This window comes from Narcine bancroftii, chromosome 3 (genome assembly GCF_036971445.1).
Source record: "Narcine bancroftii isolate sNarBan1 chromosome 3, sNarBan1.hap1, whole genome shotgun sequence".
Lineage (NCBI taxonomy): Eukaryota > Metazoa > Chordata > Chondrichthyes > Torpediniformes > Narcinidae > Narcine > Narcine bancroftii.
Window position 1 is genome coordinate 235501173 of NC_091471.1, and position 23732 is coordinate 235524904.

A 23732-nucleotide genomic window follows, 5' to 3' on the forward strand; every position below is an offset into this window, starting at 1 on the left:
TCTCCACACTGTTCCCTTTTCTCGTTTCCTCCCTCCCCTTACCCCTCACTCTCTCTCCATGAACTCCTCTTCGCTTCCCCTCCCGCACCTCCTCCACTCCACCATGACCCCGGGATTAGAGAGGTGGGGGGAATCAGCCAGCATTCCTGCTCCCCGTCACTGCCCAGTGACCCCGGGGGTTAGAGATGGAGGGAGGATCAGCCAGGGTTTGTGCTCCCTGTCACTGCCAGTGACTCTGGGTTAGAGGGGAGGAGGTGGAAATCAGCCAGGGTTACTGGTCTAGGTCAATGTCCAGCGATCCCTGAATTAGAGAGTGGGGGTGGGGGGGTGGGAGGGGGGGGGCGGAGAAATCAGCCAGGGTCCCTGATTCCCATCACTGCCCAGTGACCCCGGGGTTAGAAAGAGGGGGAAATCTGCCAGGGTTCCTCATCCCTGTCACTGCCCAGTGACGCAAGGGTTAATAGTTGGGGACAAAACAGAAGATCTGATACCCTGTAATGAAACTTTTCTGTCATTAATTGATAAATTTTGTAAAATGTCACCCTCTTGATTTCGGGCTCTTGCTTGTCACTACTGGTTTCCCTGATCCCACCCCTCCCCCTGTCTTCCCCCCCCCCCCACTCCCCCTCTTTCACACCCCCCTCTCTCTCTCCCCTTTTCTGTCCCCCTCCCTCTCCCCCTTCCTGTCCCACTCCCTCTCACCCCTTCCTCTCCCCCCCTCTCTCCAATCCCTCTCCCCTACCCCCTCTTCTCCTCACCCTCTTTCCATCTCCCCTCCTCTTCCCTCTTCCCCACCCTCTCCCCCACACTCTCCCCCTCCCTCTCCCCCTCCCACTCCCCCTCCCTCTCCCCCTCCCTCTCCCCCTCCCTCTCCCCCTCCCCCTCCCTCTCGCCCCCCTCCCTCTCGCCCCCCTCCCTCTCGCCCCCTCCCTCTCGCCCCCTCCCTCTCGCCCCCTCCCTCTCGCCCCTCCCTCTCGCCCCCTCCCTCTCGCCCCCTCCCTCTCGCCCCCTCCCTCTCGCCCCCTCCCTCTCGCCCCTCCCTCTCGCCCCCTCCCTCTCGCCCCCTCCCTCTCGCCCCCTCCCTCTCGCCCCCTCCCTCTCGCCCCCTCCCTCTCGCCCCCTCCCTCTCGCCCCCTCCCTCTCGCCCCCTCCCTCTCGCCCCCTCCCTCTCGCCCCCTCCCTCTCGCCCCCTCCCCTCTTTCCCTCTCCCCTCTCTCTGCCCGGTCTCTCTCTCCCCTTCTCCCTTCTCTCCCCTCCTCCCCTCTTTCTCTCCCCTCGTCCCCTCTTTTTCTCTCTCTCTCTCCTTCGTCCTCTCTCTCTCTCTCTCTCTCTCTCTCTCTCTCCCCCCCTCACCTCTTCCCCCTCCTCCCCTCTCTCCTCTCCCTCTCCCCATCTCTCCCTCTCCCCTCTCCCCGCACCCCCTTCAGGAATATCGGGGAAAAGCCAATCACTCTTTGCTGTGGTGTTCACTGCCCGCTATCTGGACCTCTTCACCAACTTCATCTCACCCTACAACACCTGTATGAAGGTAGGGCCATCCCTCAGCACCACTGTAGTGACCCTGCTGTAAGGGCCACCGAGTAAAAGACGTCAACACAGCGTGAGGGTACAGTTTACTGGTTTCAATTCTCCACGTCTCCGCACTAGCCCGCTCACTCTTGGCAACGTACCCGCCGGCTTCCAGAAGTGATGTCATAGCATTGCGGCGTCACTCTCCGGCCAATGGGCTGCTACGCGGAGGTGGAAGGCCCCTTAGCCCGCACGTGGTGCTAGGTATGGGCTCCTTGGCAGTGAAGGGGAGCCCGCACCATCTTGTACCAGCAGGGTGTTGCAGAGATTCGACCTGTTTGCCTGCACAGTAGCTCAGCCCACGACACCCCGCCCCACCCCCCCACCCCAGAATCACCGCCGCTCTCTGAGCGGTTTGACACAGTCTCTGGGCGGTCTACCTCTGTGTTTGATCCGGGGGTCTGGGGCTGGCAGGTGTGTGAATTTGAGGCGATTGACTGTGAATCTGTCCTGTCAGCTGCCAAGGTCCAATGAGATCACCACACCATCTCTCTGCAGTACCTTGAAGGGGCCACTGTACAGGTACTATAGGTGGGGGGGTTCCTTGCTGTGCTCTGCATATGAATATATAGTAGGTAGGCTGCAGATCCACTGGAACGTGGCTGTGGCTGGGTGGCGAGCCGTGTCTGGACGGTGGCCGGGGTAGGGGGGAGGTGAACACCCGTTTGTTCTCTTAGCCTGTGCAGGACATCTAACACGCGGGTTTGCGGGTTGAAATGTAGGTCCCCTGGGATGGAGAGTGGTGCACCATACACCTTCCCTGCGGACGATTGCTGGCAGGTCCTCCTTCGATGTCACGTGGATCCCGAGCTGTACCTAAGGGAGCTCGTCCATCCAGTTTGGCGAGTCAGTCAGGCTTTCAAGATGGCCTTCAGGTGGCAGTGGAACCGTTCGACCAGGCCATTTGCTTGGGGACGATAGGCTGTCATGTGGTGGACCTGGCTGCTGCAGAATTTCGCCAGATTGGACCGGAGGGAGGACGTGAACTGCACCCTTCGGTCTGATGTGATGTTGGTCGGGACTCCGAAACATGCAATCTAGGTGGTGAGGAAAGCCCAGGCGCATGTCTCTGTGTCGCACGCAGCCGTGGGTATCGCCTTTGGCCAGCGGTTGAATTTGTTGATGGTCGTGAACAGGTACCTCATACCTTTGGCTTACTGGGAGGGGGCTGACGATGTCAAGGTGGACATGTTTGAACCTGCATTGCGCCAGCTCAAAAGTCTAGAGGGTTTTGGTGTGCTGGTGCACCTTGGCATGCTGGCACTGTAAGCAGGTCTGAGCCCATGGTAACGATTCGGCAGAGCCCGTGCCACATGAACTTGTCCGAGAGCAGGTGGACCGTGGACCTTATGGAGGGGTGCGATAAGCCGTGGATCTGGTTGAAAACCCACCATTGCTTGATCGGGGGTGAGATGTTGCACAGCAGGGTTAGTTCTCCTGGTGTGGGGCAGAAATCTCTGACCTTCAGGTTGGTGATGGCTGTCTGGTACGCCTGGACAACTGTGTCCTCCCTCTAGTCCTTGGCGAACTGGGCGACATCTAGCCCTCCATAGGTTGCGGCGACAGCGGCTGAGACAACGTGTCAGCTACTATGTTGGCCTTGCCGGCAATGTGGCGGATATCCGTGGTGAATTCTGATAGGTAGGAGTGGCGCTGCTGTTGTCTGGCTGACCACGGGTCAGAGACCTTGTTCAGTGCGTAGGTCAACGGTTTGTGTAGGCAGTGAACACTCTCCCCTCTAGCATGTAGCGGAAGTGCCGTATCACCAGTTACAAGGCCAGCAGTTCGTGGTCAAACGCACTGTACATGATCTCTGGTGTTCGGAGGTGCTTACTGAAGAAGGCAAGGGGTCACTAGTGCTCGACGACCCATTGCTCTAGCACCGCACCCACCACTCTGTCTGAAGTAACCGTTGTGAGGTGGGATCCGGATGCGTTTGTACCATGGCTATCGCCAGTGCTGACATGGTGCCGTGGAAAGCCTCTGTTTCCTCTGGCGTCCACTGGAGCGTCTTGTCACCGAATTTGACGGCTAAACAGGGGCTGCGTGAGGTTGGAAGCGATGATAGAAGTTGACTATCCCCAGGAACACCTGCATTCCTTTGGTTGTGCTCGGCTTAGGGAAGTTCTGGATGGCCTCCACCTTATCGAGTAGTGACGTGGTGCCTTCTAGGGTGGTGCAGTGCCACAGAAAGATTACTGTTTGCAGGCCGAACTGGGGCGGGTTCACTGTGAAGCCCGAACTGCTGCAGCCTGTTGAACAGGCGGGTGAGGAGCGTCCAGTGGGAGCTAGCGTCGGGGCTAGGAATGACTATGACGTCTAGATAAACGAAGATGAAATTGAGGTCCCTGCGGATCACGTCCATCAGCCGCTGGAATGTCTGGGTTGCGTTTTTGAGTCCAAAAGGCATTCTTAGGAATTCAAAGAGGCCGAAGAGTGTGATGACGGTCGTCTTCTGGACATCGCTTGGGTGTACCGGGATCTGGTGGTACCCCTTTGCGAGGTCCACCTTGGAGAATACCCTCGTGGCAAAGTCCTGGACGAGTGGGATGGGGTACCTGACCGGGACCGTCGCCTCATTTAGAAGTCAGTAGTTGCCACATGGACGTCAACCGCCAGAGGTCTTCTGCACCATGTGGAGCAGGGAGGCCCATGGGCTGTTGGAACACCGGGAGATCCCAAACTCCTCTGTGGCGGCGAACTTGGCCTTGGCTTGTGGGAGCTTGTCTGACAGGAAACGCCAGGCTCGTGCATGCCCTGGGGGGCCGGTGGTCTCTATGTGATGTTCCACGCCAAGTGGTGGGTTGGAGTCATGGAAGTTCGGTGTCAATAGAGCCAGGTATTTGGCCAGTAGGGAGGCCTACTCACCTGGGTCCAGGGCATAGATTCCCAGTTGCAGGAAAGAGCGACTCTGCAGGGGGAGGGGGAAAGACTGGAACGTTGTGGCATTTACTAACCAGCATCTTGTCATGTCCACCAGCAGTTCGTGAGCCCAGAGGAAATCCGCTCCGAGTAATGCCTGTCCCACGTCTGCGATGGTTCACTCCCACTGGAAAACCTTGTCTGCAATGTGGATGGTGACCAGGCGGGTCCCGTAGCTGGGGATGGAGGACCTGTTGGCCGCTTGCATGGGAAGGCCTTTGTTGTTGTGTCTCGCCTCAAAATACGTGGGCGGGATGAGGCTAATCTCTGCGCCCGTGTCGACAAGGAAGTCCCTCTTGATCCTCTGGTCTCTAAGGTAGAGTGGGCCTTTCTGAGCACCAACTGCTGAGGCCACTATTGGCGGCTGGCCTGCTAATTTCCATGTTGGTTTTGGTGGTGGGGTACGAGTGTGGGGGGGTGGGGAGTGCACCACCGGGCATTCCTGCCCCTGTTCTTCTCCGCGCGCCCTTTCTGTTGCCACCGTGCCATGGCTACCGCTGGTGTTTCTGGTGGGCTGGACGGGGGTGTGTGGTGGTGGAACAGCTTGTCTGCCTCCTTGGCTACGAGGTGTGGGGCGCTGAAATCCATGTCCGAAACTGCCAAGGATACGTGCACTGGTAGTTTCGAGAGGAACAGGGCCTCGAACAGGAAACAGTCAGTGTTCCCGTCTGCCAGGGCCACCACCTCATGCATTAGCTCAGAGGGGTTTCTGTCGCCCAGGCCCTGAGGATTCTGATGGCGCTCATGCTGGCTGAGCTCTCGGGTGTGGAGGATGAAAAGTCGGAACTGCTCGTACTTTCGCTCTATTGGCAAGTTCTCCATGAAGGAGCTTACTTTGGCAGCGGCGGCGGTGTCCAGAGCGCTGATGACGTGCCCAAACTCTTTGTCCTCTGAGACGATTCTCCTGATGTGGAACTGGGACTCAGCCAGCTGCAGCCAGATCCTGGGCTGGCTTGCCCAGAGCAGCGGGAGATGTACGCCCACCGCGTTGGTCGCGAGCACTGCAACTGCGGATTCAGCTGGTTTGCTGCATGTTCGTGTGATCGATGCTGGTTCCAAAACATTGGAACCGTTGGGGTCACCACTGTAGTGACCCAATTGTAGCCTTGTTACTGAGTAGAGACATCCACACAGGGGAGGGTGAACCAAAGAATGACTTTACTGGCTTGAATTCCCTGTGTCTCCGCGCTGGCCTGCCCACTTCCGGTGACGTACCCGCCGGCTTCCGGACATGACGTCATTGCTTCATGGTGTCACTCTCCAGCTGGCGGGCTGTTACGTGAACATGGAAGGCTCCTTAGCCCGAATGTGCCGCTATGCGCGGTCTCCTCAGTGGTGAAGGAGAGCCCGCGCTATCTTGGACGGGCTGTGTGTTGCGGAGATTCAACCCAACACATTTACCCACACGGTCACTCAGCCCACTGCACACTGACTGTGTAACAGGACTGGAGGAGAGGGAGCTTCACTCTGTGTCCACCCTGGGAGTGTGTGATGGGACGGGGGAGAGGGAGCTTCACTCTGTGTCCACCCCGGGAGTGTGTGACGGGATGGGGAAAAGGGACCTTCAATCTGTCCCACCCCGGGAGTGTGTGACAGGACGGGAAAGAGGGAGCTTCACTCTGTGTCCCACCCCAGGAGTGTGTGATGGGAGCTTCAATCTGTGTCCCACCCCAGGAGTGTGTGACGGGATGGGAAGAGGGACCTTCAATCTGTCCCACCCCGGGAGTGTGTGACGGGACGGGAAAGAGTGAGCTTCAGTCTGTGTCCCACCCCAGGAGTGTGTGACGGGACGGGGGAGAGGGAGCTTCACTCTGTGACCCACCCCGGGAGTGTGTGACGGGACGGGGGAGAGGGAGCTTCAATCTGTGTCGCACCCCGGGAGTGTGTGACGGGATGTGGGAGAGGGAGCTTCAATCTGTGTCCCACCCCGGGAGTGTGTGACGGGATGTGGGAGAGGGAGCTTCAATCTGTGTCCCACCCTGGGAGTGTGTGATGGGACGGGGGAGAGGGAGCTTCACTCTGTGTCCCATCCCGGGAGTGTGTGATGGGACGGGGGAGAGGGAGCTTCACTCTGTGTCCCACCCCGGGAGTGTGTGACGGGACGGGGAGAGGGAGCTTCACTCTGTGTCCCACCCCGGGAGTGTGTGACGGGATGTGGGAGAGGGAGCTTCAATCTGTGTCCCACCCTGGGAGTGTGTGATGGGACGGGGGAGAGGGAGCTTCACTCTGTGTCCCATCCCGGGAGTGTGTGATGGGACGGGGGAGAGGGAGCTTCACTCTGTGTCCCACCCCGGGAGTGTGTGACGGGACGGGGAGAGGGAGCTTCACTCTGTGTCCCACCCCGGGAGTGTGTGATGGGACGGGGGAGAGGGAGCTTCACTCTGTGTCCCACCCCGGGAGTGTGTGACGGGACGGGGGAGAGGGAGCTTCACTCTGTGTCCCACCCCGGGAGTGTGTGACGGGACGGGGGAGAGGGAGCTTCACTCTGTGTCCCACCCCGGGAGTGTGTGACGGGATGTGGGAGAGGGAACTTCAATCTGTGTCCCACCCCGGGAGTGTGTGACGGGATGTGGGAGAGGGAGCTTCAATCTGTGTCCCACCCTGGGAGTGTGTGATGGGACGGGGGAGAGGGAGCTTCACTCTGTGTCCCATCCCGGGAGTGTGTGATGGGACGGGGGAGAGGGAGCTTCACTCTGTGTCCCACCCCGGGAGTGTGTGACGGGACGGGGAGAGGGAGCTTCACTCTGTGTCCCACCCCGGGAGTGTGTGATGGGACGGGGGAGAGGGAGCTTCACTCTGTGTCCCACCCCGGGAGTGTGTGACGGGACGGGGGAGAGGGAGCTTCACTCTGTGTCCCACCCCGGGAGTGTGTGACGGGACGGGGGAGAGGGAGCTTCACTCTGTGTCCCACCCCGGGAGTGTGTGACGGGATGTGGGAGAGGGAACTTCAATCTGTGTCCCACCCCGGGAGTGTGTGACGGGATGTGGGAGAGGGAGCTTCAATCTGTGTCCCACCCCGGGAGTGTGTGACGGGACGGGGGAGAGGGAGCTTCAATCTGTGTCCCACCCCGGGAGTGTGTGATGGGACGGGTGAGAGAGAGCTTCACTCTGTGTCCCACCCCGGGAGTGTGTGACGGGACGGGGGAGAGGGAGTTTCACTCTGTGTCCCACCCCGGGAGTGTGTGACGGGACGGGGGAGAGGGAGCTTCACTCTGTGTCCCACCCCGGGAGTGTGTGACGGGACGGGGGAGAGGGAGCTTCACTCTGTGTCCCACCCCGGGAGTGTGTGATGGGACGGGGGAGAGGGAGCTTCACTCTGTGTCCCACCCTGGGAGTGTGTGACGGGACGGGGGAGAGAGAGCTTCACTCTGTTGTCTGACCCTTTGCTGAATTCCTTGCAGGTTGTCTATATCAGCTGCTCCTATGGGACTGTCTGGTTGATTTATTCAAAATTTAAAGCCACATATGATGGGAATCATGACACATTTCGAGTGGAATTTTTGCTGGTGCCTGCAGCGATTTTGGCCTTTATCGTGAATCACGACTTCACTCCTCTTGAGGTGAGCGTGTTCTAGGACTGAGGGAGCCACACTGTCAGGGGGAGATGTATATACTCCGGGACCGCGGCCCATAATCGAGGCCCACCCTCCCCGGGGCCCAGACTGAGGGAGCCACTGTCGGGGAGGAGGGATCGGGGGGGGGGAAAGGAGATGTATATACTCTGGGAACTCCCTCCCCCCCTTCTCTGCCGTACATTTCCCTCCCCTCCCCTCTCTACTGTGCTCTTTCCCCCCACCTTTCTGCCGGTCTCCCCTTCCCCCATTGGACGTTGACAGAAGTTCTCTCCTGCCCCAGATCATGTGGACCTTCTCCATTTACCTGGAGGCAGTGGCCATCCTGCCGCAGCTGTTCCTGGTGAGCCGGACAGGCGAGGCGGAGGCCATCACCAGCCACTATCTGTTTGCCCTGGGTCTGTACCGAGGACTCTACCTCCTCAACTGGCTGTGGAGGTACCAGACGGAGGCATTCTCCGATCTCATCGTTATCGTGGCTGGCATCGTGCAGACCGTCCTTTACTGTGATTTCTTCTACCTCTACGTCACCAAAGGTCAGCACCTCCCCTCCATCCATCCCCTCTCCATCCTCTTCTATCCATCCCTCCACTCTCCCTCCACTCTCCCTCCATCCCACCTCCCTCCCTCCATCCCTCTCTGTCCATCCTCCATCCCACATCCCTCTCCTGTCCCCCTACCTCTCCTCCGTCCACCCTCCATTCATCCTCTCTCTGTCCACCCTCCCCCCTCTATCACCCTCCCACCACACCCACTTCCCCCTCTGTCCATCCTCCCTCTCTCCGTTCCCCTCCCTCTCCTCCGTCCCCCTCCCTCTCCTCCGTCCCCCTCCCTCTCCTCCATCCCCCTCCCTCTCCTCCGTCCCCCTCCCTCTCCTCCGTCCCCCTCCCTCTCCTCCGTCCCCCTCCCTCTCCTCCGTCCCCTCCCTCTCCTCCGTCCCCTCCCTCTCCTCCGTCCCCTCCCTCTCCTCCGTCCCCTCCCTCTCCTCCATCCACCCTCCCTCTCCTCCATCCACCCTCCCTCTCCTCCATCCACCCTCCCCTCCCTCCTCCATCACCCTCCCATACCGCCGTCCCCTCTCTCTATCCCCCTCCCTCCGTTCCCACACCCCCTTCCCCCTCTCTCCCCCTCCCTTTGTTCTCCTCCCACACCTCCGTCCCCCTCTCTCTATTGCTCTCCGTCCATCCTCCCCTCTGTCCACCTCTCTCCATCCTGTTAATCCTCCCTCTCCTCTGTCCTCCATCCATCCACCCTCCCCTTCTTCCATCACCCTCCCACTGCTCCGTTCCCCCTCTCTATCCCCCCCGTCCATTGTCCCCTCGTCCCCCTCTCTCCTCCGTCCCCCTCCCTGCATCCTCCCCTCCCTCCATCCATCTTTCCTTACCTCCAACCCCCTCACTCTCCCCCTCCCTCTTTCCTCTCCCTATCCTCCCTCTGTCGGGGACAGTTGGGGGGGCGTTTTCAGGGAAGGAGGGGTATGGTGGGGGAGATTCAGTGAGGGGCTTTTGTGAATGTGGGGGTTTCGGAGAGTATGGGTGTTTGGGGTGGTTGAGGGAGGGTGGGTGGTGGGGTGGGGCTTTGGTGGCTTCAGGTCAGAACAGATGGGGAGGGGCTTCAGTGAGGGTGGGGTTGGCGGAGGAGTGGATTTCGGTGAAGGATGCGTTTCCCAAGTTTATCACTAACTCTCCTTTCTCTTCCCCCCCCCCCCCCACAGTCTTGCAGGGAAAGAAGCTGAGTCTGCCGGCCTAGAGGTGGTCTCTGTTCCCCCTGGGGTGGGGGGGGGGGGAGAGAGGTGGTCACTGAGATCTGAGCTCTCGCTCACCTCCTGCTCACTCCCCCCTCCTCCCCGCTCTCACCCCCTCCCACCACAGAGCAACCCCTGCCACCTCTCACCCTTCCCTGTCCGATTTCAAGGATCATTTCCATGGGTTGCCTCAGTCCTTCACCGTGGCCTGTTCTTTCTGTAAATAAATTGTAGGGTCTCATCTTCTGTGCGATATCGCAATAAAGTGTTCAGTGGCCAGGCATGAGTCTGTCTTGTTTTCCTGCACATCATCACTTAACGAAGACCTGTACACCTTCTTAACAACACTAGTGACCTGTGTGGTAGCTTCGAGTGTGTTGTCGTTTAGAGAGATTTCACATTTACTGTCGGAGTATGTACATGACATCACATACAGTCCTGAGGTGCTTTTCCCTACGGGCATGGCTGAATCACCACTAACTGTACACAATGTAAACATGTATAAACAAACTGACTCTGCAATACAGAGAGAACAAACAGACAATCAAGTGCTCAAGTAAGAGTCCCTGATTGAGACTGGAGTCTGATTGTGGAGGGGTGGCCGCTGTTCCTGAACCTGGCGGGAGTGAGTCTTGTGGCCCCTCGACCATTTTCCTGACAGCATCAGCGAGAACAGAGCGTGTGCTGGGTTGTGGGGGTCCTTGATGATCAAGCGCTCCCTCTGTAACCTCTGGCAACCCTTCAGACTGTCTACAGCAGGATCCACCTTTATGTCATCCACAAACTGCTGGACCCACCCTTCCACTTCCTCATCCAGGTCATTTTTATAAAAATGACCGGCGCAGGGAACCAGAACGGGGAGTCCACGCCCCTCACCCCCTCCCTGCTGAAGATACGAGATGGGTCAGTGACTGCTGTGGCAAACCAGTGAGGGGTTCAGTGGTCCAAGCATTCACACAGGCTGTGGGCACCTTGCAGTTGCGGGACCTCTGCATGGGCTGCTGGTGACTGGGAGCCAGGTGTTGGAGCCGGGATTCCATTGAACGCAGAGGGCAAGAGGGGCTCCTGAGGGGTCCTGGGCTTCCTGATTGGTTTGGATCTGGAGCTTGGGTTGCCGATGGATCGACCAGGCGGCTGTAGGAGTGTTGGAGGCAAATCCACGAGCACTCGGTGTCTCTGAAGTACTCCTGCTTCTCTTTCCCTTATTGTTAGGGGAACCTGGTGATGCTCTCGAGAATACATTGTCTGCCTTCCGGCAGGAAGAAGCCAATTTTGTGTAATCTTCAAGTTTATTAGTGTCCAAACTTGCCGAAACAGCTATGTTTAAAAAAAACAGCAAATATATTTACATGATTTATATATAGTATATATAAAAATAACTATTTGTTAAATAAATAGTAGAATCTTGGAGGGTGAGTGTGGGCATCTCCTTTGGTTGTTCAGCATTCTCGCTGCCCATGGGAAGGAGCTGTTCCTCAGCCTGGTGGTGCTGGCTTGAATCCTCCTTTATCTCTTCCCCGATGGGAGCAGCTGAACCATGCTGTGTGCAGGGTGGAAGGGTCCTCAATGATTTTGCGCCCCCTCTCCACAAAACAATCCCGGAAGATCACGTCTAAGGGAGGATGGGGAGACTCTGCCACCCTTATGGTTCTATGGATTGACCTCTGATTCATTTCTCTGCAGCAACCGTACCCACCCCATGATGCAGGTGGTCGGGCCGCTCTCGACAGAAGGTCGACATGAGCCTTGCCCGCCCTCCTCAGTCTTCTTAGGAAGTGCAGTCACTGTTGGGCCTTCCTGATGAGCGAGGAGATATGAGTCCACAATAGGTCACTAGTTAAGGAACTTGGTGCTTTCCACTACAGAATTGTTGATGTGTAGTGGAGGGTGGTCGTTCCTGGACCTCCTGAACTACACTATCCTCTCCTTTGTCTTGTCCACATTGAGTCTCGGGTTGTTCCGCTCGCACGATTTCACGAGATTTTCCACCTCTTCTTTGTAGTGTGATTTGTTACTGATGAGGCCGACGGCCATTGGGACCCTCTGAAAACTTGCTGACTCTGTTGGAGCTGGACCTGGCGATGAAGTTGTGGGTGAACAGGAGCGGGCTGAGCACTCAGCCCTCAGGTGCGAAGGTGCTTGACACTCTGCTACCGACCCGGGCAGACCCGCTAGGGAGTCTAGGATCCGGTTGAAGAAAGGGTCATTGAATCCCAGAGAGGACAACTTCTCCACCAGCCTCTGGGGAATGATCGTATTACATTGAAGTTGATGAACAGCAGCCTGGTGCCGTTCTCCAGCTGGGCCAGGACGGAGTGAAGGGACAAGGCTATAGCACTGTCTATGGAATGGTTCCATCAGTAGGTAACTTGAAATGGATCCAGAACACCACATCGTAAACATTATCCTCCCACCAGCACCTTCCTGTGTGGCTGCTAAATGTACCTCACTTGTTGCCCACACCACCTCCTTCACCACAGTCCAGGTCCCCAAGCAACGCTCAACTTGTGAATCCGCAGGGACCATCTACCGCATCCGGTGCTCCCGTTGTGGTCTCTTCTATGTCGAAGAGTCGGTGCAGACTGGGAGGTCACTGTGCTGAGCACCTCTACTCCGCCTGCACCCCAGTTGCCGACCATTTTGATTCTGTGCCCCGCTCCTCCGCTGGCATGTATGTCAACGGCCTTGTGCACTATCCCACCCAGACCACACGTCATTCAGAGGAACAACACCTGATTTTCCATCAGGGCGCTCCAGCCAGACGGCATTAACATCAACTTCATCGGTTTCTGCCGGCCCACTCCCCATTCTCCCTCCCTTCCCCATCCCTCTCCCTCCTTTCCTCCAGCTCTCTACCCCCCTTCCCTCTTGATTCACAGAGCCATCTCCCCTCCCTCTGTTTGCGGCTTCTCTACCTCTTCCCTTTGTGGGACTGCACTCCTCCCCCTCCACCGTATTGTTTGGACGCCTGCGGACATTTTTCCATACCTCACTGAAGGGCTCAAGCCCGAAATATCAGTTATGTCAGATTCAGATGTATTGTCAGAGTACGTACATGGCACCACATACAACCCTGAGATTCCTGTGGCCCAGAGCAGAATTCGCACTTATTGGTAGTGCAAAAAAACAGCATAAACAGGGAAATTAAACAGATAACTAATGTGGACAAACTGACTCTCCAATACAGAGAGAACAAAAAGAAAATCGATCAAGTGCCCAAGTAAGAGCCCCTGATTGAGTTTGTCATTGAGGAGTCTGATGGTGGAGGGGTGGCCCCTGTTCCTGAACCTGCTGGTGCAAGTCTTGTGGCCCCTTGACCTCTTTCCTGATGGCAGCAGTGAGAACAGAGCGTGTGCTGCGTGGTGGGGGTCCTTGATGATCGCTGCTGCTTTCCGACGGCAGCATTCCCCGTAGATGTTCTCAGTGGTGGGGAGCTGTGTCCACTACTTTTTGGAGGGCTTTACACTCGGGGGTATTGGCATCCCCGTACCAAACAGTGATGCAGCCGGTCAGCAAACAGAGCAGATGGGGGTGGGGGGGCTCCAGTACAGATGGAGATTGTGGAGGGGACGTTCTTATCAATCCTCACTGATTGTGTTCTGGAGGTGATCCAATTACACAGTGGGGTGTTAACTCCCAGGGCTTGGAGTTTACTGATCAGTTTTGAGGGGATGATAGTGTTTAATGCTGAACCATAGTCGATAAAGAGTATCCCGATGTATGCATCTTTGGTGTCCAGATGTTCCAGACAGTGAGATGGTATCTGCCGCAGACCTGTTGCTATGATAGGTGAACTGGAATGTATCCATGATCTGCTCCATCACCAGCCTTTCAAAACACTTTGTCGCTGCGGATGTAAGAGCTGCTGGTCGATAGCGGGTTTTATCTTTTTTTTGGACACTGACCTAAAAGTAAAAGTAAAAACACAAAATCCTGGAGAAACAAACATTATCCTTTATACAACAAAGGTAAAAATCCATAACCGACGTTTCGGCTTGGAGAAATGTCGGCAGGTGTCCAAACAAAGAGGTCACAAAGGCAGGAGGTAATAGGTGGAGAAGGGAGGGAGGGGACAGCGGGAAGCAAGGGGTGGAGGGGTGACTGGGTAAAGGGAGAGGGAAGTATCCGCAGGATTGATTTACTGCATCTGGTACTCCCAGTGTGGTCTTCTCTACGTCAGAGAGACGGGGCTCTGTACCAGTGACAGGGACCTCCCAGGGGCCAACCCTTTCAGTTCTGTGTCGCACTCCCCACCCACTCACACGTCTGTCCATAGTCTTGTGCACTGTCCCTCCCAGACCATCCACAAATCTGATCTTCCGTCTGGGCCCTCTGCATCCGGAGGGCATTAATGTTGGCTAATCCGGTTTCTGCTGTCCGGTTTCTGCTGGCCTGCTCTCTTTTTCCCCTCCCCTCCCCCTTCCCTCTCTGCCTGTCAGCTCCACCCCTTCCCTCTCTATTCCCCCCGCTTGCTACTGTGTCCTCCCTCCCTTCTCCACTGATTACCTCCTCCCCCTTACCATTTTGTTCAGACGCCTGCCGACATTTTCCCATGCCTTGAAGGGCTCAAGCCCAAAACGTCGGTTTTATATCTTTACCTTTGCTATATAAAGGACACTGGCCTGCTGAGCTTCTCCAAACAGGGGTGGGGGTGGGGGGGAGTTGGATCTATGAATGGAAAGGGAAGGGGGTGAAGAGATGACAGGGGGTGTAGAGCTGACAGGGGGAAGGAGAGGGAGGGGGAAAGGAGAGCAGGCCAGCAGAAACCGGAGAAGCGTTAATGCCATTCGGCTGCAGAAGGCCCAGACGGAAAATCAGGCATTGTCCCTCCAATTTACAGCTGGTCCTGATGCAATCGTACATGAGGCCATGGACAGATGTGTCAGCGAGGGAGTGGGGCTCGGAATCGAAGCGGTTGGCCCCTGGGGGGTCCCCATCACTGGTGTGGACAGAGTAAAGTTACCTCCCAGTCTGTGCCCCATCTCTCCGACGTAGAGAAGGCCTCACTGGGAGTACTGGATGCAGTAAATCAACCCAGCGAATACTTACCCTTCCCTTCACCCATCCACCCCTCCTCCCCTTTCTATATCGTCATTGTTTCTGTGTAAAGGACAACGTTTGACCAGCTGAGATTCTCCAGTGTTGGAGTCTTACTATAAATTATAATTCCGTGAATAGGTTGAAATAACATAAAGGCCGCTTTTTGAAGACCCCGTCTCATGTCGATGTCCTTGATGGAGTGAAGTCTGGTTCCCGTGATGTCACAGGCCGAGTGAACAACCCTGTGAAGTTTATTCTTGTCCTGAGAGTTGGCACCTCCATACCAGACAGTGACGGAACGAGCCAGAATGTTCTCCATGGTCCACCTGTAGAGGTTTAAAAGAGACTTCGGTGACGACCGAATCTCCTCAGACCCCGCACAGAGTCTCACCACTGATGAGCCTTCCTTATGATTACATCAACGTGGAGGCTCCAGGACAGATCCTTGGATATATTTACCCCAGGAATTTTTTTTTAAAAATTTTGTATTTTTCACACTATAAACCATATTGAACAAGATACATACATTTTCCTTTAATAAATATATACAGTGTCGTTTTCTCCCCCCCTTCCCTCCTCCCCTCCCTCCCTCCCTCACCTCTCCACCCACTTATTTAAAGTTCAGAATTTAAGATACATTAAACCCGTTAAACAATGTTGTCACTCAAAAAAAATAAACAAGAAATTCCACTGAGTCAATTCTTTTCATTCCCTTCTCCTTCTGTAATTTTAGGTGGTAGATGTCCCCGGTAGGTTTTCTCTATTGTGTTTCATGTATGGCTCCCATATTTGTTCAAATATTGTAATATTATTTCTTAAATTATATGTTATTTTTCCTAATGGAATACATTTATTCATTTCTATATACCTGTGATAGTACAGATCTATCACCAATGTACATAGTGTATATAGTTACTGTATCTAGACTGTGCTTACAGCGATTGGCTGAGAGCTAAGCCACACCTATTGTTTGGGCCTTAAAGGGTTGTGTCCCTAGCCAGGTCGGATCATTCCGGACTGGTCGGCCACCTGTGAAGAGCTCCGGTCTTTTGCTAATAAAAGCCTTGGTTTGGATCAACAAGTCTTTGGTTCTTTCGACGAGCTCTACAATTTTATTAGCAAAAAGAATTTTTTTTTGAAAGGGATGGAGCGTTTAACTCGGCCAGAAAAACTTGATATCGACCCACAGTCAGCTACAGCCTTCAAAGCCTTTAAGTTCTGGCTGCTGAACTTTGAAAACTTCCTGAGATTCATTCAGGTAGAGGAGGATAACCAGTGTCTAACAGCATTGCTGTCTATGGTGTCCTTGAGAGTCTACGAGAACATCCAGGATGAGACCACTTACACCGCAGCCATAAAGGTACTGAAGGAACTGTATGATCAACCGGTGAACAGAGTTCATGCCCGGCTCATGCTTGCGTCGAGGAAGCAACAGCCCGGCGAGTCCAGCAGGGCATATTTACAAGTATTAAAGGCATTGGGCAAGGACTGTAACTGTGTGGACAAAACTGCTGCCGAGATCACTAGCGACCTCGTCCGGGATGCCTATGTGGCCGGGCTCCGGTCGAACGAAGTGAGGCTGCGTTTGCTCGAGCAAGGGGTAGAAAAACTAGAGGACGTGGCCCGGATTGCAATCACAATGGAGGATGCAGCCTTAAAGTCCACCGAGCTCTCTAGGGACTGGACCCCTCGTTCTGATGTGAGTAGAGTGCCACCCACAACAGCACTTCCGGGAGGTTCTCCAACCTGCTTCTCGAGCGTTGACTACGTCATCCCGTTGCGTGACGTCATCCCGTTGCGTGACGTCATCGCGCAAAACTCGCCTGTCAACTGCTTCAATAACATTAAACCAGCAATGCTCTCATCCCCTCACCAGAGCAATGGAACTGATTAAAGTGCATGGACACTACACCAATTGCTTATTTGACTCTGGGTCAACTGACAGTTTTATCCAGCCAGATCTGGCCTTCCGTTGGGGACTTGACATTATCCCCACTACCCAGAGGATCTCATTAGCGACGAGGTCGCACTCGACTGGGATAAAGGGGTATTGCATCGCCACGCTGGAAGTACAGGGCGTGACGGTCACCCACTTTAAATTATTCGTCCTTCCCCAATTGTGCGCCCCAGTGTTGCTGGGATTAGACTTCCAGTGTCAGTTCCAAACGGTGTCCCTACACTTTGGGGGACCCCACGCCCCCCTCTCGGTCTGCCATCGCCCCACTCCCGAAGCACCCGAGCAACCCGCCCCCGTGCCCCGGGGCCAATCCTGCGGCCTTTCCACACTCCGGATTGCCCCGCCAGCACTCTTCGCAAACCTCACCCCTGGCTGGAAGCCTGTGGCCACCAAAAGTCGGCAATATAGTTACGAAAACAGGCAATTCATTAGGAGTGAGGTGCGTAGATTGCTGGATGAGGGCATCATCGAACCCAGTTCAGGCCCCTGGAGAGCCCAGGTGGTGGTTGTCAAGAATGGGGAAAAACTACGGATGGTGGTCGACTATAGCCAGACCATTAACCGCTTCACACTCCTGGATGCGTACCCCCTGCCACGCATCACGGATGTGGTGAACCAGATCGCCCAGTACCGCATTTTCTCCACTATTGACCTACGTTCGGCCTACCACCAGCTCCCGATCCGCTGCGAGGACCGACCATTCACGGCCTTTGAAGCGAATGGGCGGCTATATCAATTTCTCAGGGTACCATTCGGGGTCACAAATGGTGTCGCGGTCTTCCAGCGGGAAATGGACAGGATGGTGGACCAGAACGGGCTAACCGCTACCTTCCCGTATCTGGACAATATCACCATCTGCGGCCACGACATGCAGGACCATGACGCCAACCTAGACAAATTTCTTCAAACTGCCCGTCAGCTAAACCTGACTTACAATTTGGACAAGTGTGTTTTCCGGACCACACGACTCGCTATTCTAGGTTGTGTGGTGGAAAACGGGATAGTCATGCCAGATCCTGACCGCATGCGTCCCTTAATGGACACCCCCCCCACATACCCAGAAAGCTCTCAAACGCTGCCTGGGCCTTTTCTCGTATTACGCCCAATGGGTTCCAAACTACGCCGACAAGGCACGTCCTCTTATCAAGACCACCTCTTTTCCCCTCTCGACCGAAGCCACAGCGGCTTTCGATCGAATCAAATCTGACATCGCTGCTGCGACGCTGCACGCGATCGATGAGTCTGTCCCGTTTCAAGTCGAGAGCGATGCATCCGACTTCGCCCTGGCAGCCACCTTGAACCAGGCCGGTCGGCCTGTAGCCTTCTTCTCCAGAACCCTCCAGGGTCCGGAGAGTAGACACTCCTCGATCGAGAAGGAGGCCCAGGCCATAGTTGAAGCGGTACGTCGTTGGAGACATTACCTCGCTGGGAGGCGCTTTACACTGTTGACTGATCAACGCGCGGTCTCCTTCATGTTCAGCAACACCCAGCGTGGTAAGATAAAAAACGACAAAATCGCCAGATGGAGAATCGAACTCTCCACCTTTAACTATGACATCCTGTACCGGCCTGGTAAGCTCAACGACCCGCCTGACGCGCTCTCCAGGGGTCGTGCGCCAGCATACAGATGGACAGACTACGGAAACTCCATGAGGCGCTCTGTCATCCAGGGGTCACTAGGTTTGCTCACTTTGTCAAGGCGCGCAACTTACCCTACACAGTTGAGGAGATCCGCTCCATGACCCGAGCCTGTTCGGTGTGCGCCGAATGCAAGCCCCACTTCTTCCATCCGGATAACTCCCACGTCATCAAAGCCACCCGCCCCTTCGAGCGTCTTAGCGTAGACTTTAAGGGACCCCTACCGTCGACCAACCGTAATACCTACATCCTTACGGCCATCGACGAATACTCCCGCTTCCCATTCGCTGTGGCCTGCCCAGACACCACTGCCACCTCAGTGATACAGGCCCTTCACAGTATTTTCACCATCTTCGGGTACCCCAATTCCATCCACAGTGATAGGGGGTCCTCATTCATGAGTGCAGAGCTGCAACAGTACCTTCTGGAGTGTGGTATTGCTTCAAGCAGGACCACGAGCTATAACCCACGCGGTAATGGCCAGGTCGAGAGGGAGAATGCCACCATATGGAGAGCGGTTACACTGGCTCTCCGGTCTAAAGGTCTCCCCACCTCTCACTGGCAGGAGGTTCTCACTAGTGCCTTACACTCCATCCGCTCCCTCCTATGTACTGCAACAAATGCCACCCCCCACGAAAGGATGTTCCTTTTCCCGAGGAAATCCGAATCGGGAACCACTGTACCGGCATGGCTCACCGTCCCTGGCCCCGTCCTTTTGCGACGCCACGTCCGGCACTCAAAGAACGACCCCTTGGTCGACCGAGTGACTCTACTCCACGCGAACCCACATTACGCATACGTGGAGTTCCCAGACGGGCGGGAGGACACTGTTTCGGTGCGGGACCTAGCTCAGGACGCGGTAGACCCAGCAAACCCCCCAACTCCTTATGCTCCAGGCCCCGTGCCGCAACAGAAGGACCAACAGCACCCCAATGACTCGGGCCACCCTGCCGACAAAACGACTGGGGAATTGAGCGACGGAGCAGTCGCACCCGATGAGCCCGCTGGCGACACCACTCCAGCGACCCCAATCCCGGCACCACGGCGGTCACGCCGGATGGTCAGACCCCCTGACCGCTACAGTCCTTGACCTACCCCTTCCTTTTCATTCTCTCCCTCGTTTTTGTTTTTTTTTTTCCCAGGGTCAATTCTCCAAGAAGGGGTGAATGTGATAGTACAGATCTATCACCAATGTACATAGTGTATATAGTTACTGTATCTAGACTGTGCTTACAGCGATTGGCTGAGAGCTAAGCCACACCTATTGTTTGGGCCTTAAAGGGTTGTGTCCCTAGCCAGGTCGGATCATTCCGGACTGGTCGGCCACCTGTGAAGAGCTCCGGTCTTTTGCTAATAAAAGCCTTGGTTTGGATCAACAAGTCTTTGGTTCTTTCGACGAGCTCTACAATACCATTGTTGTATTCTCAAATTATCTTCTAATTTCCAGGTTGACATAATACATTTTGTTGCTACAGCTAGGGCTATCATAACAAATCTTTTTTGTGCTCCATCCAAATCAATTCCAAATTCTTTGTTTTTTATGTTACTTAGGAGGAAGATCTCTGGCTTTTTGGTATATTGCTTTTTGTGATTTTATTTAGTATCTGGTTTAGATCTTCCCAAAATTTTTTCACTTTCTCACATGTCCATATTGCATGAATTGTTCCCGTTTCCTTTTTACAGCGAAAGCATCTGTCTGATACTGTTGGGTCCCATTTATTTAACTTTTGAGGTGTAATGTATAGCCTGTGTATCCAGTTATATTGTATCATACGTAACCTTGTGTTTATTGTATTTCTCATGGTTCCGGAGCATAGTTTCTCCCATATTTCATTCTTTATCTTTATGCTTAGATCTTGTTCCCATTTTTGTTTGGTTTTACCATTTGTTTCCTCATTCTCCTTTTCTTGCAGTTTAATATACATGTTTGTTATAAATTTTTTGATTATCATTGTATCTGTAATCACATATTCAAAATTACTTACCTCAGACTGTTTCCTAATTTGTCCTTTTTTTTTCTTGTAGTGGTTTAAAACATTTTAATAAATATATTGACAATAAATATGAATGACTCCGCATGCTTCCTCTCGACATCCAGTATTTGAAGCCTTTAAAAATATGCTTCATAAGACTACAAGACATAGGAGCAGAAATAGGCTATTCAGCCCATTGAGTTTGCCCTACCATTCAATCATGAGCTGATCCATTTTCTCACTACCCAGCCTTCTCCCCATAACCTTAGTAGTTAAACAAGAATCCATCAATTTCTACCTTAAATATACCCAATGACCTAGCCTCCACAACTGCCTGTGGCAACAAATTCCACAAATCTGGTTAATGTGGGATTACTTTTAAAAAAATTTTTATTTTTTATTTTTCACACCATAAATCGCATTAACCATGATACACACTTTTTCCTTTTCACACATATACAGTGCCATTTTCTCCCCCCCCCTCCCTCCTCCCATCCCACCCTCCCTACTTCCCCCCTCCCATCCATTTAAGGTATAAAATCGAGGATACATTAAACCAGTCAGACAATGTTGTCATTCAATAAAAATACACCAGAAAATTCCACTGAGTCCATTCTTTTCATTTCCTTTTCCTTCCGTTAACTTAGGTAGTGATTGTCCCCGGTAGGTTTTCGCTATTGTGTTTAATGTAAGGCTCCCATATTTGTTCGAATATTTCAATATTATTTCTTAAACTATATGTTTTTTTTTCTAATGGAATACATTTATTCATTTCTATATACCATTGTTGAATTTTCAAATTATCTTCCAATTTCCAGGTTGACATAATACATTTTTTTGCTACGGCTAGAGCTATCTTAACAAATCTTTTTTGTGCATCCTTCAAATCAATTCCAAATTCTTTGTTTTTTATGTTACTTAGGAGGAAGATCTCTGGATTCTTTGGTATATTGTTTTCTGTTATTTTATTTAATATCTGATTTAGATCTTCCCAAAATTTTTCTACTTTCTCACATGTCCAGATTGCATGAATTGTTGTTCCCATTTCTTTTTTACATCGAAAACATCTATCAGATACTGTTGGGTCCCATTTATTTAACTTTTGAGGTGTAATGTATAGCCTGTGTATGCAGTTATATTGTATCATACGTAACCTCGTATTTATTGTATTTCTCATTGTTCCAGAGCATAACTTCTCCCATGTTTCCTTTTTTATCTTTATATTTAAATCTTGTTCCCATTTTTGTTCAGTTTTACCATTTATTTCCTCATTCTCCTTTTCTTGAAGTTTAATATACATATTTGTTATAAATCTTTTGATTATCATTGTATCTGTAATCACATATTCAAAGTTACTTCCCTCTGGCAAACTCAAACTGCTTCCTAATTTATCCTTCAAGTAGGATCTCAACTGGTAATATGCCAGCGCTGTATCTTGAGTTATATTGTATTTATCTTTCATTTATTCAAAGGATAAGAATCTATTTCCTGAAAAACAATTTTCTATTCTTTTAATCCCTTTTTTCTCCCATTCTCTAAAGGAAAGGTTATCTATTGTAAAAGGGAGTAACTTGTTTTGCGTCAATATTAGTTTTGGCAATTGATAATTTGTTTTATTTCTTTCTACATGAATCTTCTTCCAAATATTGAGTAGATGATGTAATACTGGAGAACTTCTATGTTGTACCAATTTTTCATCCCATTTATATAATATGTGTTCAGGTATCTTTAACCCCTATTTTATCTAATTCTAACCTAGTCCAATCTGGCTTTTCCCTTGTTTGATAAAAATCTGATAGGTATCTTAATTGTGCGGCTCTGTAATAATTTTTAAAGTTTGGCAGTTGTAAGCCTCCTTGTTTATACCATTCTGTTAATTTATCTAGTGCTATCCTCGGTTTCCCCCCTTTCCATAAAAATTTCCTTATTATTTTCTTTAACTCCTTGAAGAATTTCTCTGTCAGTTGTATTGGCAATGCCTGAAATAGGTATAATATCCTTGGAAAAATGTTCATTTTAATACAGTTTATCCTTCCTATTAGTGTTAGTGGTAAATCTTTCCAATGCTCTAAAACGTCCTGTAATTTTTTCATTAGTGGATAATAATTGAGTTTATATAGTTGGTCGAGATTTTTGTTTATTTGTACACCTAGGTATCTTATTGCTTGCATTTGCCATCTAAATGGTGATTCCTTCTTAAATTTTGAGAAATCCGCATTATTCATAGGCATTGCTTCACTTTTATTTACGTTGATCTTGTAACCCGACACTTCTCCATATTCCTTCAATTTCTTATATAATTCTCTTATTGATAGTTCTGGTTCTGTTAAGTATACTATAACATCATCCGCAAATAAACTGATTTTATATTCCTTGTCTTTTATTTTTATTCCTTTTATATTATTTTCTGTCCTTATCAATTCTGCTAGTGGTTCTATAGCTAACACAAACAATAAAGGTGATAGTGGGCATCCCTGCCGTGTTGACCTGCTTAAGTTAAATTGCTTTGATACATGTCCATTTACTGTCACTTTCGCTAACGGTCCCTTATATAATGCTTTAATCCAATTAATATACTTCTCCGGTAAACTGAATTTTTGCAATACTTTGAACAAATAATTCCATTCTACTCTGTCAAAGGCCTTCTCTGCGTCTAAAGCAACTGCTACTGTTGGTGCTTTATTCCCTTCTACTGCATGAATTAAGTTAATACATTTACAAATATTGTCTGTTGTGCGTCTTTTTTTGATAAATCCAGTTTGGTCTAGATTTACCATTTTCGGTACATACTCTGCTAATCTATTTGCTAATAGTTTAGCTATTATCTTATAATCTGTGTTAAGTAAAGATATTGGTCTATATGACGCTGGTATGAGTGGATCTTTCCCTTGTTTTAGTATTACTGTAATTATTGCTGTTTTACATGAATCTGGTAAGCTTTGTGTTTTATCAATCTGGTTGATTACTTCCAGGAGGGGCGGAATTAATTAGTCTTTAAATGTTTTATAAAATTCTATTGGGAATCCATCCTCTCCTGGTGTCTTATTATTTGGTAATTTTTTTATTATCTCTTGTATTTCTACTATTTCAAATGGCTCTGTTAATTTATTTTGTTTCTCTATTTGTAGTTTTGGTAGTTCAATTTTAGTTAGAAATTCATCTATTTTCCCTTCTTTCCCTTCGTTTTCAGTTCGGTATAATTGTTCATAGAATTCTCTAAAGTTTTCCTTAATTTCTTTTGGATTATATGTAATTTGTTTGTCTTTTTTCCTTGATGCCAATACCATTTTCTTAGCTTGTTCTGTCTTAAGCTGCCA

General features: G+C 51.9%; 1 protein-coding gene across 1 annotated transcript; it reads left to right on the plus strand.

Moving 5' to 3' along the window:
- Nucleotides 1–4585: 4585 nt before the first annotated feature.
- On the plus strand, nucleotides 4586–10086 carry LOC138756792 (ER lumen protein-retaining receptor 1-like; the record flags this gene model as incomplete). Its single annotated transcript, XM_069923181.1, has 4 exons — nucleotides 4586–4807; nucleotides 7893–8051; nucleotides 8347–8599; nucleotides 9778–10086. Coding segments are annotated over 4 exons (669 nt in total), but the record flags the coding sequence as incomplete, so codon positions are not given.
- Nucleotides 10087–23732: the final 13646 nt, after the last annotated feature.